The sequence below is a fragment of the Anomaloglossus baeobatrachus genome, chromosome 1 (genome assembly GCF_048569485.1).
Source record: "Anomaloglossus baeobatrachus isolate aAnoBae1 chromosome 1, aAnoBae1.hap1, whole genome shotgun sequence".
In the NCBI taxonomy this organism is placed as follows: Eukaryota; Metazoa; Chordata; class Amphibia; order Anura; family Aromobatidae; genus Anomaloglossus; species Anomaloglossus baeobatrachus.
Genome location: NC_134353.1, coordinates 880856503 through 880874956, shown reverse-complemented (window position 1 = coordinate 880874956; position 18454 = coordinate 880856503). Strand labels below are relative to the sequence as shown.

The 18454-nt window shown below is 41.8% G+C and overlaps 1 protein-coding gene across 3 annotated transcripts in view; it reads right to left on the bottom strand.

Annotated features, from left to right (window-relative positions):
- Nucleotides 1–18454, bottom strand: part of PLPP1 (phospholipid phosphatase 1) — a 139980-nt gene that overhangs the window by 32975 nt on the left and 88551 nt on the right. For all 3 annotated transcript variants that reach the window (XM_075326537.1, XM_075326545.1, XM_075326550.1), the window contains exon 3: nucleotides 11781–12061. In XM_075326537.1, coding sequence (XP_075182652.1) covers nucleotides 11781–12061 — 281 coding nt within the window. The remainder of the gene's footprint in view (nucleotides 1–11780; nucleotides 12062–18454) is intronic.

The following is an 18454-nucleotide window of genomic DNA, read 5'->3' as shown; positions in this document are numbered from 1 at the left end:
GCGGACACCCTGCTTGGAGCCTCGCAATGGTGTGGTATTCTTCACTAATTGTTATGTGTCATCTTAGCCTCAAAATGTGAACAGCACGATGAGAAGGACTGTTTGAGTAATTCTAATTTAACCACAAAATTTATTAGGCGATCCATGGATCACACACCTGTTGTGAATTTTGCCATAAGGCTCCTTGTTAGAGAACAGCAAGTAGTGCGAAAATTACTGAAACTTTTGAACGCTTATGTCTCACTACTCAGAGAAGGTCCCATTAGGTTCACCTGAAAAGGTTAAAGTATCATCTTGAATTTTCTCCCGAAAGTCAAAAATATTCCTAACTTTTTGTGAGTAGTGCATCTTCCAGGAAAATGCTCATCTCCAATCTGATGTTTGTAACTGCTGACAAATACTATGTATTTGGAGTCTACAGGTATGATCAAGGCGTAAAAATCTTTCCTATACTAAGAAAAAGCCATCTGGGGGTCAAGCCCTACACCGGTTGTAACGTCAAGCTGAGGATCACCCCAGATTTCAGCTTCCCAGGCCTTAGTTTTTCCAGGTTTTTCCTTTTTGGTTGCAATGGGTCTGAATACAAGTCATGATGTGGAAGTTATTGCTGGTTCACAGCAGTTTGTAGGTCATTTTTATCCTTAATCACTTAATAGTCCAATGAGCTGCAAATTTGCTTACACCATATTCTGAGTTATGGTTTCCTGAAAGGAAAAGTATATGAACTACTCAGCTGTTTTAATAGTGTTGAAATAAGGATGTAAACTGTAATTCTTTCCATTGATTTTTACAACTGGATAAAAAGCTAAAAACTTATTTAAAAAAAAATAAATAAAAATAAACTTATGGTTTTAGTAAATCATATTGGTTTACTTGCATGTGAGTGAGTAACATGCAGGCATAACATGGTTGTCTTCATAGAAATTTTTGCCAATTACGGTACTTAATACGATGAATAATAGGTAAAAGGTTAATCAAACAACTGTATAAAAAAAAAACAACAGGATTTTGAAGGCTGGTAAATAAGGATTTGCACCATTAAAATTCCGTTTAATATTTTCAGTTAAATTTGCGGGGCCGATTTTTCAACCTTCGTATAGTGGAAGTTGGCATTACGCCAGTTCAGACAGAGTAAACATTGCTGAATTTATTAAGAAGTGACATTAATACATTTGACACCTTTTCCATGTGGCGTACGCCTTCATACACTGCATCAGAAATGCTACAATAGTATTTATGGCATAGAAATCCTGGCACATTTGATGAATTTGGCAAAGGGAGGTGGCAATGCTCAGCCCCACCAGCTTCCCATCTTCACCGATTTCAGTCGAGTTTGTTTAAGATGGCGTAAAAGCTTTAAAAAGTCCTCAAATTTTTGTGCCATTCCTCATTGCACAAAAAAGTAGCGATTTTTCAAAGATTTAAACACTTTTGTGGTCCAGTAGATTCAGAAAGAAAACTGGCAGCAGCAAGGAGCTCTCCACCACTGATCTGTCAGCATAGGAGACCATTAATGATGTGCCTCACAGAGGACATCATTTCCAGGTTTACTGTCTCTTGATTAAATAAAAGCGCAAATAAAGAATGTTATTTAAAAAAAAAAAGAAAAAAAAAGTCATTGTAGAAATAAAAAAAAAAACAAACAAAAAACAACATACCCTTGTAATGTAATGCTGTACTCCCCTCACACTGCCTATCCGGAGAGGAGTCGGTTGTGCTCATGTGACGCCCCTGCAGTAACCAGGTGTCACAAAATAAGGTAACAACAAGGTAACAGCTCAGGTCCTACATGACTGTGCCAGTCAACACACGCACACACACACACACAACCAGGGTGGGAGACCCCCTTAGCTCACAGTGCGCAGCCCTGTCACCTGGCTCTAACAGGCAGCCAACTGGGAAGGGAGGGACCAGACCTGGGGGAGGAGAGCATGACCTGCGGAAGAGAGAGAGAGAAAGGAGTAGAAAGGAGTAGAGAGGAGAGGAGTGAGAAGTGAGTGGTAGTAAAAGAACAGGTATCAAGACACTAACAGAATCTTGAGACACAGGGTAAGTAGCAAAGACTCTGCAAAGACCTGAGTAGAAAGATCAGCCACTTAGAGGAGAAAGTAGCTGGAGCGTGAGAAAGCAAGCTCCAAGGACAGAGGGACCTTGTGGGGTGGACATCCAGGGCTCCCAGTACTTTGCATGCACGGGGTGCAAATCCCATAACAGACCATGGAGCAATCTGTTAACTCTGCCAGGCGGGTGGGTTTCCAGGACTCCTCTGCCACCACTAACGTCCGAGGCATCAGCAGCAAAGAGGGGACCGGGAGAAATTCCCTTAAAATAGTCCAAGCTGCCTGCGGCAGGACCCAGACACCAGAAGGACCTCCAAGTTCTCCACGCCAGGGAGGACCAACAAATACACCAGAGTGCATCGGTGGGAGAGTGGCACCAGGTTGGCTGGCACAGCTATAGAGGACACGGGCGCACCTGGGATCCAGCACGTTTCCAGGGTGCGAACTCAGTAAGTAAAAACAACCAAACTGCACTTCCTGTCTGGACTGATTTATTGCCGTGTGCCTCCACGTTAACCCTTCACCTACCCCTGGGGAAAAGCCATGCTCGCGGAGGGCTCCACCATCCACGCTGCCCCCATTCATCATCCCCAGCGGGAACCCGCAGCGGCGGCCCTACCATCCCTGGCCGCGCACCGCGAGTGGCGTAGTCTGACTATATTTTTATTTTTATTTAAAAACTGTTCGACGATGCCCCCAGGTCCAGGACCCCTCGAGCCACGGACCGCCCGGATACGAGCTGCCCGGGTGCCCCGGGGCGCGACACTCACATCTTGTAAATCGCTATACAGTGAGAGCGCAACAAACTACTCCTGCGCAAGATGTAATAACAGCCTGCTCTGATCCCACTACAGAGCGAGTACAAGTTATAGAAGTGTGATTACTGACTCATCTCTGGACAGGGATTGTGGAGGAAGGGCAGTACAGCAGACCAGACAGTGCTAGGAGAGAAGAGCTGATAGAAAGGTTTGTAATGTGGAACAGCTAAACTCAGCTGCACTTTCTAATTATGCAGGAGGTTAGACCAGGAGATCAGAGCTGTATCATTCCATCTCACATGCTCTAAGCTATGGTAGGGGTGTTTTGTGTTTTCCTGTGTCTCTATTTCTTTGTCTGTGTCTTTTCCTGTGTCTCTATTTCTCTCTCTGGCTGGCTGTCTCCCCGTCTCTCTCTCTGGCTGGATGTCTCCCCGTCTCTCTCTCTGGCTGGCTGTCTCCCCGTCTCTCTCTCTGGCTGGCTGTCTCCCCGTCTCTCTCTCTGGCTGGCTGTCTCCCCGTCTCTCTCTCTGGCTGGCTGTCTCCCCGTCTCTCTCTCTGGCTGGCTGTCTCCCCGTCTCTCTCTCTGGCTGGCTGTCTCCCCGTCTCTCTCTCTGGCTGGCTGTCTCCCCGTCTCTCTCTCTGGCTGGCTGTCTCCCCGTCTCTCTCTCTGGCTGGCTGTCTCCCCGTCTCTCTCTCTGGCTGGCTGTCTCCCCGTCTCTCTCTCTGGCTGGCTGTCTCCCCGTCTCTCTCTCTGGCTGGCTGTCTCCCCATCTCTCTCTCTGGCTGGCTGTCTCCCCGTCTCTCTCTCTGGCTGGCTGTCTCCCCGTCTCTCTCTCTGGCTGTCTCCCCGTCTCTCTCTGGCTGTCTCCCCGTCTCTCTCTGGCTGTCTCCCTCTATTAGTCTTCCCACTGATATCTTATTACCTCACATATAAGCTTCTTATACTATGAATGTCTTTTGTTCCTATAGCAACCAATCACAGCTCCTACTAATAACCTGTAGTTCCAGGCTACATTTGCTTTAATGGAGGCATGTTTTTTGGAAAGTAACTGTAAAGTGCGGGGTTAAATTTTCCTGTCAAAATGTAGTCTACGACGTTCCCTGGGTCACATGAGGTGTCTGTGCAAAATTTCGTGATTGTAAATGCGACGGTGCGGATACAGTTTTCGTTTCACTTTTTCCCCCATTATGTAGATAGGGGCAAAATTGATTGCTAAATTGGAACGCGCGGGGCTAAAATTTCGCCTCACAACATAGCCTATGACGCTCTCGGGGTCTAGACGTGTGAGTGTGCAAAATTTTGTGGCTGTAGCTGCGACTGTGCAGATGCCAATCCCGGACACACACACACACACACACACACACACACACACACACACACACACACACACACACACACACACACACCTTTATATATTAGATATACACCTTTATATATTAGATATACATATTTATATACACTGTACAATATATATCTATATATCTATATATATCTCTATAATTTATTTTTTTTCCCATTTCTACTTTGAGCTATTTTTAAAAATAGGATTCTTTATTCGTATATATTTCAAGAGGGAGCAGAAAACTTCGAAATGATGTACTTTGTGAAGCATCATTAATGGTTTCTTATGAGAGTGTAGAGTAGGATATATATGTAGAGTAGGACCCAGCAAAGGAGGGTGCCGTGACGTGACGCTGGGCTAATATTATGCATTTTAATGTTCTAAATACCTCCAATTTATTAGGTAGTGTATTACTGTGTTATTGCAGAGTGCGACTCTCTCGCTCTCTCTCTATATTATAATTATATATATATATATATATATATATATATATATATATTATATATATATATATATATATATATATATACAGTGCTATGCAGAAGTTTTGATATTAATTAATTAAAATTACTGTTATTGTGAACAGTTAATCAAGATGAAAATGAAATGATCTCTAAAAGGCATAAAGTTAAAGATGGCACATTTCCTTTATATTTTAGGTAAGAACAAAAAAAAATATTTTCATCTTTAACATTTAAAAACTACAAAAATGAAAATGGGCCAATGCAAAAGTTTGAACACCCTTGGAGATTTGTGTGCTCAGATAACTTTGACCATCATTTCAGACCTTAATTAGCCTGTTAGGAAAGGGCAGGTGATGCAAATTTCACAACTTTATAAAAACCCAGCTTCCTCTAACCTTGTGAAAATAAAACAACAGCCATGAGTTTTTCAAAGCAGCTGCCTAGCACTCTGAACATCAAAATTGTGAAGGCCCACAAAGCAGAAGAAAGCTAGAAGAAAACAGCAAAGCGTTATCAAGTTGCCCTTTCCTCAGTTCGAAAAGCAATTCAGAAATGGCACTTACAGAAACAGTGGAGGTCAGGATAAGGTCTGGAAAACCAAGCAAAATTTCTGTGAGCTGCTCGTAGGATTGCTAGAGTGGCAAATCAGAACCTTCACTTCACTACAAAAGTCCTTCAGGAAGATTTAGCCGACTCTGAAGTTGTGGTACATTGTTCTACTGTTCAGAGACACTTACAGAAAAATGGCCTTCATGGAAGAGTCATCTGAAGAAAACCTCTCCTGCGTCTTAACCATGAAATGTAGCACCAGAAGTATGCAAAATAACATCTAAACAAGACTGATGTATTTTGGAAACAAGTTGTGTTAACTGATGAGGTTAAAATAGAACTCCTTGGCCACAATGATCAAACCAAATGTTTGGGGAAAGAAAAGTAGACAGAATGTCATGACAAGAACATCTCGCCAACCATTGGGGGTGGATTAATCATGATGGACTTTACATGTTTCTTTTAGGAGCGTGCAGAAAGTCCTGCAACCCAACAAATAGGAACTTTCAATTTTTTATATATTTTTGTTGTGTCATTTCTAGGCTTAGTTTCCCTTTAAGGATCAATACTGGAAATCATTAGACCTATGGGGATAAAACGATGTATTAAACCCCGAGTAGTGGGATTAAAGTGTCGTCCCTGTTTTGCAGCAGATATTTGTAACATTGGATTTTTTTTTTTTTAGGCTTTGGAAAACAGATGTTATATTTTAATCTAGATTTCCAACAGCGCCATACTTGGCCGCATAAATCTAAACTGATCGCATTGCCAGATGATGCAGATAACTGGAATCTGTCAGACTGCCCGGCTTCGAGTAATAACAGAAAGCCTATGATGTGAGGAGCAGGCTTCCAATGCACATGGGAGCTATCTGTTATCTACAGAGAAGAAAAAGTTTAAGATATTAAGTGGGGTGGGGGGGGGGAAGACTATTGCAAAACTCAATCAGAACTAGTAAACAGTTGTTGTGTAATAGCATCCCATCCACTGTGTCTCATCGCTTATCATGTCTTGATGGGGCCTCTTATCTGAATGTGGATCACGCTGAAATGTTTCAAAATGGAAGGGTGCCATATAAATCCATCCATGTGTAAATCATCCATCACATGCCAGACACGTGGGATTGTTTAAAACCCTTAATCCTCCCCTACAAAAAAATATGTATACTATAATGTTCACTTTTTTGGTGATCCAAAATATTCCATTTCTCAAACTGGACACTAGTAAACTAACAGTAGATAGACAGATTTCATCTCAGCTTATTTTTCAGCTTCGCAGTTTAGACTAAGGCAGAAACAGCAGAGTCACCTCATTATTATAACAGTGGAGGTAATATAAAGCAATGATCCAGCGTGATTCTTTATTTTACAGATTCGGTGGCGCTTTAAATCTAAGCCCTCTGTCTTATATTTCCCCTCAAGCGTCTTCATCTGTTCTCAGCTTGTTCTTCGGCAATTTGTGAGCTGCCGGCGGCTCCAGTGTTGACATCAGGCTCACTCCATGAAACTACAAGACACTCATTCTGGCTCTTAGACTTGTAGTAAGAGCTTGTGATGTAACTACTGCTTTCCGGCCAGTCAGAAGCCGCTGTCACAAGATTGCGCCAAAGGACTGAAAAAAGGTGAAAATGGCAAAGGGTACTGCAAGTATAAGAATGGGGGCTGGGGACTTGATTTTAAAGCACCACTACAATGATTGGGATGGGGGGGGGGGGGGGCAAAAAAAAACCGCTGGAGTGCTGCTTTGGAGAAAGATTGCAGTGCATATTGTATACAAAGATTAGATTTGGCATGCAGCTTCTCTCCCACTTCCACCAAGTGGCCCAGAACGCCATCTCTTAAAGCACACATTGCTATCACTGCCTATACAGACAAAATACAGAAGGTATGTGTCTCCAATATGGCCGCCCTAAAAAATTTTAAAAAGTGGGCTCCTTTCACCCATCACAAAACCGCTCACACCTGTGACCGCTGCTACCACTGAGTGAGGATGTTAGAAGGGTATCAGTCACCAGGTTTTTAAACACCTAATCTGAGAACAGCATAATGTAGGGATAGAGATCCTGATTCCAGCTGTTTGTCACTTACTGGGCTGCTTAGTATAGCTTTTATAAAATCATTGATTAAAATCAGCAGTAGATCATCATTACAGGACTACTTGACATGCCGCAGATAGTACAGCATATTCATAAGCTCGGTATAACTGCTAGATCTGCAGCAGAGGAAACATTGATTGTATCAAAATGACAGCAAGCAGCCCAGTAAGTAACATCGCTGGAATCAGGGTCTCTGTCTCTACATTATGCTGCTCTTACATGGGGGAGCAAAAACCTGGTGACAGATTCCCTTTAAAGTACCATGACACCACTATCAATCTCTGGGTGGAGTAGTGCGATTGGGTGCACAATGGCCTCCATCACGGCCACAATATTACGTAAAGTTTTAAATCAACCCTTGAGAGGCTATTTGATACAATTAACTTTTATAGTCAAGACAACACAAAAGTATAAATGCTTCTATGTTTCTAACCTGTAAGGTAAATGCTGTAAAGAATAGAAACGCCATAAATAAAATTATTCTGTGCATCTGTCCCGTAATCCACAAAAAAAAAACCTCCAGACTATTGTTTTTTTTTTGTTTTGCCATTCTACAGCTCCCAAAACAAATGCACAAAAATATATGCACAGTGGCTCAGTGGTTAGCACTGTATGATGGCTCAGTGGTTAGCACTGCAGTCTTGGAGGGCTGGGTTTGAATCCCACCAAGGACATCATCATCTGCAAGGAGTTTGTATGTTCTCCCAGTGTTTGCGTGGGTTTCCTCCCACACTCCAAAGACATACTGATAGGGAATATAGATTGTGAGCCCCAATGGGGACAGTGTTCCTGATGTATGTAAAGCGCTGTGGAATATGTTAGCGCCATTTAAAAAAAAAAAAAAGGATTTATTTTTATATGCAAAACCAATAACCGATGCATACAAACCTACACCCATACACATTAAAAAAAATAAAGAAAAAAAAAATATATATATATATCCTTCCTTTGTTAATTATTTTTTTCTTTAATATATTCTATGGTAAAGTGAATAGAGTGATTCAAAAACTACAACTTGGCCTATAAATACACACAAAAACCATACCATATGTGATGTTGATAGAAAAATCATTATATATATTATTATATATATATATATATATATATATATATAATGGAACTCCATTTCATGGGCACAACAAGTTCAGTAGATCAGTTTTTAATAAAACGTTTTGGCAGCTTCTGACAGCAGAAATGAATGTTTTTAGATGGCGGTCAATAAAAAGGAATTTTCTGGATTGAGCAATTAAAGCTAACACAAGCCGAGATCTGGGAGAACAATGCAACAATGTGGGAGAAATCACAACTATTCAGACTAGATGGAAGTTTTATTTGCAGAAACTGTATTAACCCTTTATTACTAGGTGGTGGTGGGTGATCTAGAAGGCGCCATGTGTGCCACCATTCCCTATCTGGTGCCCCTTACCCTCTGCATTTCTATATTTGGGCCGAGCCTGAGGCGTTCTGTAGATTATGGCCCGTTCGTGTGGCTGGTGTGATGTAGCTAAGCTGACAATCCTCCAGGCGAGCAGGGATGAAGACCATGAGCAGGGCTCCGCAGCGCCGTACAGCAGGGCTTGGATCGCACATAGCGGTGATGTCGTATTCCACACACCAGGGGTCACGTTACATTTAATTATATTAACAGGCAAGGCTCCCCAATATTAAATAAAGTGTGTGACATGCCAGAAACCAGCACCACTCTCACTTCATATTGTGTACGCAGCTGAGCTGGGACTCACTGCCCGGATGCAGGCGATACACAGCGCACTGCACGATCAATGCAGTTCTCACTAAATACACATTTACTTTTACTGCATTGTAATTAAAATAGGAGCGGTCCCCAACTAAAACATGGCCAGTGTGTGCGTGTCTATGTATGATGCAATATATACATTTTTTTAAAAATGCTTTTGTTATTACTACTCCCCCTTGAGCCTTTAGCTTTTCAGGTTCAAAATCCACCATATGGTTCCAGAGATTATGGGCCTTTATATTTAGTGCTAATTGTTTAGGTCTTCACCAAGGGCATGGGGGCTCAGAGGATCCTTGGAGAAGGGGCATCTTTAGGTTGCTCCGCATAACATCGAGTAGCGCCCCCTTAGTAAACACAGGGGGAGGGGGTGGGGGGAGATTTGACTTATAATAAAGCCCCTATCTCTGGAACCATATGGTGGATTATATTGTATATATCCCCTGTAAAGAGGATTGATTTTACAATACGGTTCTCAACATGTCCCTGTATAAACAATGGGGTTTAGTATAGTGTTTAAAACTGTGCCTGCATTATACCCCAATTGTCACTTAAGCATCCTGTAGGTGGTGCCTGTAAGGTTGAAGAGTAGTGATGAGTGGGCACTACCATGCTCGGGTCTAGTAACTAGTGATAAGTGAGCACTACCATGTTCAAGTGCTCTGTACTAGTACCTAGTGATGAGCGGGCACTACCATGAATGGGTGCTCGGTACTCGTAACTAGTGATGAGCGGGCACTACCATGAATGGGTGCTCGGTACTCGTAACTAGTGATGAGTGGGCACTACCATGATCGAGTGTGCTTAGTCCTCGTAACCAGCAGTTGGACGCTCGGATGAGAGACTCGAGTACCCAAGTATAATGGTAGTCAATGAGGACTTCAGCATTTTTCTGGAAGATCTTCCAGAGAGATGGTTAAGTCCTCATTGACCTCATTATATTCGGTACACAAAAGTCAAGCCTGTCCTAGTATTAAATGCTCATTAAGAGTAACGAGCACCTGAGCTTGGTAGTGCTCGCTTATCACTATTGAAGAGTCTTCCTAAGCCATGCTACATCCGGCCTATGTGCAGTAAGGTGAGGCGTACTAGCTGCATCTGCACATTGTGTATGTGGCAGGTAACATGGCTCCAATAAAAGTGCATGCACCTGTACTGTATCTTACAATGCATTTTATTCTATACGTTTTAGTATTTCACATTTTCCCAGTTTCGCTGTGTCACAGATGCTAATCTGCTGCGGTGCAAACAAGCACAAGGATGCAGCACCCTCCTCATATGCAAGCACTGAATATTTAAACAGATTCGGTTACGAAGATGCAAGGTCTGTAACCCAAGACTGTCTGCTGGCGAAAAAAGCTTCTTGTACAGACGCCAATTGGCTAAACAGGCCCTGCCCTGAGGATGAGCTCAGCAAAAACAAAATAGCACCTTCTGCACTGGTGACATCATTTGCATAAATCTAACAAAAGAAAGGGGGAGAAAAAAAAAAAAAGGGAATGTGTTATTAAATAAAACACATGGAAAATCAGGTTTTTGTTTAAAATGTATTTTTAAGGTTGTAGAGAAACCACCATGAGACCATGATGAAGGTGTGCGTGCAACACCGAAACGCGTAGTCCTATTACTGCATGTGTAAAACACCTTCCTCTGCCAAACACTTAATACAGTGGAAGTTTCAAGATTTGGTAAATAAACATTTCTATATTTTTAATAATTTGTGTGTCCGGGACATTAAGATGTTTCCACTTGATAGTGCTCTATCGATTTCTCTATTTCGTGACTGTCCCCCAAATTCCGTGAGCTTCTGAGGAGAGATCATATCTATTCTTTCCTGAACAAAAGATACCTTTTACCGGTAATCTGGGAATTTCTTTTTATGTTTTTTTTCTGTTGTATTTTCTAGTTTTAATGTTTGTTATTTTTTCTTTTCCTTCCTTTTTTTTCCATATCACAATCTGTATTTCATTTTTTTTTTTTTTTTAGAAATCTTGCAATTTTCACACTGGGGCAGTTTTCCCTTCATACTTTGTTCTTTAATGAAAGCTACTTGTACATTCGCATACAATGCTCTTTTGTATGGAAGCATTTCATGAGCGGGTGCAAAAGTGATTGTGAAGAAGAGGGGAGAAGGTGAGCTGTGACATCGCCTATTGTGATTGGTGTATTGTGTGTAATCAACTGAGTACAAAGGTGTTACCTGTCATTGTAGTCCTACATGTGATGATAATGAGCCTCATGAAAACTCATGCTAAAAAGAAGTTGGAGCCTAAAGTAGCCTCAGTGGTCAATGTGAAAATTGCAAGATATTTATGCAGATAGTGATATAGAAAATAAATGACAAAAACACGAAAAACAACATGTAACGTGACCCCGCTTTAGACAAAAGTTAATTTTTTTTTTATAATTTTTTAAATTAAAATGTAATTTAAAAAAAAAATTAAATACATTTCTTCCACGAATCTACAAGAAAAATAAAATTGTGTCTTACATAATACTGAACTATTTTTTTCCAGGGAACACTGCAATACGGGAAACAATCAGTCCGGAGACTGTAATACCGAACCAACTCTGTACAGGGAATGTTTGGGGTAATTGCAGCCCCCCCCCCCCCCCCCCCGAACAATGTTGGGCTGATGAGATAAATTGGGAAGGTGAGTGAACGCACACGGATATGGATTCCTGGTAACAGGAGCCTGCACAAATCAGTTACACCCGATGAACACGTTACCACTAGACCCCGAGTGACCGTACTCACCGCCCTTCACTGGCCTTCACGGCATCTCCTTGACACACAAAGTTCTCGATGTAGCCGGCGCTGCAGTTGATCTTGCTCCAGTCTGGCTTACACACATCTATAAAGTGAGGCCTCAGGCGCCCGATAGTGTACTTGGCGATGTCGGTCAGCGACTGGCTCACTGCGGCTCCAAAGATGAACGTGCCAATGGCTTTGTAAATAGTTGCTACATAGTGATTACTGACAAAGCCGTTCGACTGCAAGCGGTTATAGAATACAGACAGGGCCTCCCCTAAAATGATCTGCAGGAAAGAGAAAGGCACAGGTCAGGAGAACGGTCAGCGACTCAACGGCTGGTAGAACATTACTGGTATCTATAGAAGGAGGAAAGTCTACTTGGCCATTATATTGTACATGAATTCATTTTTACATACATAAAACACATTTCAATAGGAATGTTATACATAAACGTACAGTATATAAAGTTAGTACACCCCCAACATTTTGTAATTTTTTTTATTATATCTATTCATGGCACAATGGTGAAGATCTGACACTGATACAATGTAAGATAGTCAGTTTTTCAGCTTGTATAACAGTGTTGCCGCATGAAGATATAAAATATTTTACAAAAATGTGAGGGGTGTACTCATTTTTGTGATATATTGTGCATACACACATATAGATATAGAGACACACACACACACACACACACACACACACACACACACACACACACATTACATAGATTCAAATGTCCACCATCTACCTAATTTACAGGGAATCCATCAACAGCAATCATGTAGGGGGCAAAGACCAAACGTCTAGTGATGTGTCACTTACTGGACTGTGTTTTGCTACGTAAAAGGTGAATAGATCATGTGAAAAAAAAAACCCTATTAACTTGCAGATTAGGGTTAATCTGCAGGTTAACAGTGTTCCGAACCTGCCAGCGGCCAGCACTAGACAGCCCTACTTCCAGGAGAAAATAGCTTTAATCCTCCTGACAGTGTTTGGGTCCCAGGCAGAGGGGAGGCGCCGGTGCGGATTCAGTTACCGCTCTGTGTATCGAGGGCGGTGACTAACCGTGCCCCCCCACACTGACCACTCGCTCAGCATTACAACCACTAATCAGTGATTTATCCGTTGGAAATTAACACTAGAGAACTAGGTGTCTAGTACTTCATGGTCCATCCACTGATTGGCAGCTTCCTTTGTACACAGTATTGACAGCTGCTAATCAGTGGTGTGAGCGGGGTTATAAACTGCTCATTCTGGGCTCTGCTAGATCTGCAGCAGAGAAAATTGATTGTTTCAACTGCTGCACCCAGTAAACTAAGGGATACCTTGCTGAAATCAGGGTTGCTGTCTCTACATCATTTTACTGACAGATTACATAGCAAAAAGCTGCGGATATATTTCCTTCAAAAGAACAGGTGTGTCTGTGAGCATGTGCAGTAGAAAACCTTAACTCCTTTCATGTGTAGAAAGGTGTGCTCTCAATAAGTATTCAGAACGAATACTGGCGATAACATGGATGTTGAGGTACGAAGAGACTGCTCGCACTGCTGTCCACCCTGTCTATTGGATCTAATACTGAAGATACTAGCGGTGCTGAGCTAAGAAGAGACATCTCACACTGACATCCACCATGTCTATCTGACCCAATCTTGGAGATACCAGGAGTGGTAAGGTAAGAAGAGACTGCTCACACTGCTGTCCACGCGGTCTATTGGATCTAATAATGGAGATACCAGAGGTGCCGAGGTAAGAAGAGACATCTCACACTGGTGTCCATGATGTCTATCTGATCTAACATTGGAGATGACAGGAGAGCTATTTAACAAGAGACTGCTCACACTGCTGTCCACCCTGTCTGTTTATCAGATCTAATAATGGAGGTACTATGGGTGCTGAGCTAAGAAGAGACAGCTCATACTGGTGTCTACCATGACTAATATATTACTGGAAATTACAGGAGAGTTTAGGTAGAAGAGGCTGCGCACACTGCTGTCCTCCCCAAGGGTATGATTACAGCGTGGTAGCTGTGACCTGTAATTTATTTAACGTGGCAGCAAATCAGAAAAAAAAACCAGCAGATTTTATACACACACACGATGTAAAATTAGATATGTGAATGTGGTTTTTAAAATCAGAGGCGGTATCTCTGCTCGGTCTTGTGATATGAATAGTATTGTACAGTTCTAAGCTGAAAATAAGTGATAGACAAATCAGATTATTGAACGACAGATTAAATGAACAGCACTGTATATGTTTGATGTAATTAAAAGTGTGGTTTACAGGGCACACGGGGAATCGGCATGAGACCAACTATGTTTCACCAGAGAAGAGTTATATTAGCGGCACTTCATAGAAAAATTTCACTAAAAACTTTAATTTATTAGGTTCTTGCCATGATAAGAATGGACTGGGCCACAAGCCAAGTTTCTAACCATTACTTTACCTCTTATCTAAATGTTCCAAGCACTGACATGAATTTATTACAACACAATAAAGGCAACAGTGATCATTTTACAAAATACACCGGTATGAGGCTTCCGGTTCTCTGCACTTACCAAACGCGGCTCCACACCCTGACCGCCATTCAAAAGGGTTTGTGGACGCAGATTGTCTACATATTTTAAGGCTTCACAGCTGTGACCAGGTGGAGCCACAATTAGTAAAAATCTACAGACATTAGATATACTTTTGCTTTATAAGACAGAGGGTTTGATATCCCTATCCTTTCAGGTAGATTTAGGTTGTTTCCAGGATAATCTAGGGATCACCGCGGGACCTACTCTCGGCACTCCTAGCAAACAGACAATTTTGCCTGCAGTTGGGTAGTCTTTTTCGCTTTAGGAGCTACTGCATGCTAAATGTAGTGAAACATGGTGTCCGTTCATATGAACATACACTAAACAAAAAGTTATTAATTTGTTTTTTCGGTGAAATTTATGGAAGACTTCACACTACAGTGATATTTTATCATAAAAGTAAGGCATTTACGTAGAAGCAAGCAATGGTGATTTCCTCATCTCATATAATTATAACAAAAGCCAACAGTGGTGGGTATACCCCTCTAAATATATTAATGTCTCAGTAACTGGTCATGTGGCTTTGTGCTGACAAAGACGCCTCCTGCTGTTCACACTTGGAGTTATTCTGTAGAGGTGGAATCCCACTCTTCTTAAAGGACGGCCTCTAGTCATTGAGGTTCTGGGGTACAGAGTTACGGCCTCTACACAGAGACTCAGCTGATCCCATAGGATTTCTAGGAGATTCAGGTCTGGGGAAGTGCAGCCCCTCCATTTGACGTGTCCCTGTCTTCAGCATCCGTTTCCTAATGAGGTCACCTTGATGAGCTGGAGCATTGTCGTCCATTAAGATGAAATTTGGCCGGTGTTGCTCATGCAGAGGCACAAGGAATGGATTAAAGAGGTTATTCCAGTAGTAGGGTCTGGTCACTGTACCATTCACAAAAGTGTAGAGCAGTTCTGTATTGACTAGACACATCTGCCCAAATTATACCACCACCAAGAGCTTATCTGGTGACAACAGTGGCTGATGCACAGAGCTCTCCTTGAAGTCAACAACATTATTGTTGGCCATCATTTTTGCTCAGCATGAATCGACTTTCTTCAGTGAACAGCACTGAGGCTCATTGGTCCCTCGTCCAGCAAGACTGACCCCTGTGCCTGATGTTGTGGTCAGGTACCTTGCAGGTCTTCTAGCACGCAGACCTTGCTAGTGCAAATGTTTTGAATGGTCTGACATGACTCTTGGGGGCCTCTCACCTCTCTTAATTGTGCCTGGAGTGGGTGGCATTCTTCATCCAATTCAAAAGGGCATTGATCACAATGAAACAGTCATGAGTGTGGGATGTGGCCAAAGGACGTCTGTCTTTGTGAAACTCCTTTCTGGAATAAGACATCAGACCGCAGATGTCAAGTAATGCCCATAAAGACGACATAGGAGGGTGGATCCGGACAATTTCCTTTTAACGGGTTGTTTAGATCATGAATAACTTAAGGCAATATAGAAGAGGATCCATTAGGAACCTCCTCAACAAAGTCTAAGTGAAGAACCCAGCACTCCCATGCATTAATGGGCATCATGTAATGTCTCATTCCCCCTGTGGCAGTGCAGCTGGTGCCTTGGACATTTACTGTTTGTTTCCAGTACTTCAGATATCTTAGTATTGCGTTTTTATTTGTTAAGTATGTCCTTGTAGACTGGTTATTTGATCATTTGCTCGGAATGTAGTATTACTAGTGCCTTTGGGATGCATCGTAACGTCCTCCAAAACTAATTTCAGCTCTCTCCACTGATGAGAATATAGTAATATGCTGACAGCAGATTGACAGCAAAGTACGTAAGTTATTATTATCTTGCAGCTCGCAGTAAAGACAAAAGACCGACTTGCACAAGCTTCTACACGCCATCACTGGGATACACAAACTAGATGCTTGCAAGAACTTGTTTATCTTTATAGCATGATAACATGGAAGGGGTTATCAGGACGGAGCTCTACTCCGTGAGAGTGGAAAATCGGCCAAACCCAAGAGAACCTCGGGTCTCTGGAGACCACTTTTTGGGCAGAACAAATGATGCTTAATTTTTTTCCATCATCTGCTCAACAAGATTCCTGAGCTACAAATTTCCATTTCAAAATTGTGGAAAATGACAAAAATATAATTAAAGCCTTTCCGCTGTCAAAACAACAGCAACATATTTTAAAGTTTATGATGAACGATAATGGATATGACAAAAATCCACACACCCCTGTTAAAATGCCAGGTTTTTGTTATCTCGAAAATAAAATTCCAAGAAGAATCATTTCAGAACTTTTTACACTTTTAATGTCACCAATAATCTGCGCAACTCCATTGAGAATCAAAAAACTAAAATTAATGTGCTTGCATAATTGTTAACACCTTCTCATAGATGGGGTTGTGTTCAAAATTAACAAACATTTACACTTCTGTTACATACCGTAGTAGTCAGTACACAGCGGACATCACTTATGATGAGGATTATACCCATATAAAGTTTAGCTGCTCTAGTAGGATTTTCCTGATACTTTCCTAGTTGCATTTTCCAACAAAAACCACAGTCCATAAACAACTTACAACACAGCAAAGGGATAACATTGTTAAAGGTTATCAAAACAAGAGAAAAGTACAAAAAAAACAACCCTCCAAGGCATTATATACCATGGAGCACTGTGGAGACTGTCACCAAGAATGGGTTTAAAAGTAGCATAACAGTTACTTTACATAGAACTGGACGCTCAAAAAAAAGGGGGGAAAAGACAAGAAGAAAATTGGTGGGAGCCTACCAAGACACCTACATTAAAGGAGCTGCAGGAATTTCAGACAAGTACTGCATATGACAACAATATCCCATATTCTTCATATATCTAGCCTGTAGGCTGTACGAAAAAGAAATACGGCACTCTGAATTGCATGCTGGTGCCCGGATAGGATGCCACTCTGTATCAATGTATAAGAAGAATCCGGCACTCAAAATGGTAGTGAAAAGAGAATCTTTCATTTGTGGCTCCAGTGTCAAACACTTGATGTTGCAGTCTATTATGACCTTTGTGAAACCAACACTGAGGTACTGAGCCAGACAGAATGGCGAGAATTGGTAGAGAGCAGGATGCTCGGTGTGAGAGGGTGCTGCTCTCTACCACTGTGCCCACAATTCTCGTCATTCTGGCTGGCACAATACCTCCAGGTTGGTTTGACAAAGGTCAGAATGTCAGAATAGACTGAAACATCACGTGTTTGACACTTGAGCCACAAATTATAGATTAGCCTGTGGGGTAGGCTGACTAGATTGGAGCCTTTTGTTGTGTTGTTTTTTTTCCCCCAAGTCTGCCAAAAGCATGTGGCAAAACATGTTGTGGTCTGATGAGACAGAGGCTGAGGTTTTTGGCCATAATGACAAGGCATTCAGCCAACATTGTGCATCAACAAAAGAAAACCATACCCACAGTGAAGCATTGTGAAGGTAACATTCTTTGGGGCTATTTTTTCAGCAGCTGGAATTGGGGTTTTGTCAAGGTGGAGGGATTATTAACAGATACAATTATCAGTCAATTTCGGAAGAAAACCTTCAGGCCTTTGCTGAAAAACAATTTCACTCTCGAACATGTCAACGATCCCAAGCAAATGTCCAAATTAACAGATGGCTTTGCCAGAAGAAGGTCAGAGTCTTGTACTGGCCCAGATCTGAATCGAACATCTGGGGGTTGATCTGAAGAGGGCGCTGCACACAAGCGATGGTCCCCCCCTAGATTTGGAACTACGGCAAGGAAGAGTTGGCAAACATTGCCAATTCTAGATGTGACATGCTGATAGACTCCTACCCAAAAGGAGTGGATGCTGTAAAATTCAAAAGCACATGTCAACTAAGTATTAGTTTAAGGTTGTGCATATTTATGCAACCCACATTAGTCAGTCATTTTTATTTTTCCACCCAATAATAAAAGGAGTTTAGCTTCCAATTGAATTGTACAGATTATTGGTGGAAAACGTTCAAGTGATTCTTCTTGGTATAATTTTATTACATGAGAAAAACCTGGCATTTTAACAGGGGTTGTAGACTTATTATATCAACTATATGAATGGAAAATAGGTGGGATCTTTATTAGTATACCCAATATTGAACAGTGAGGAAAGGTTACT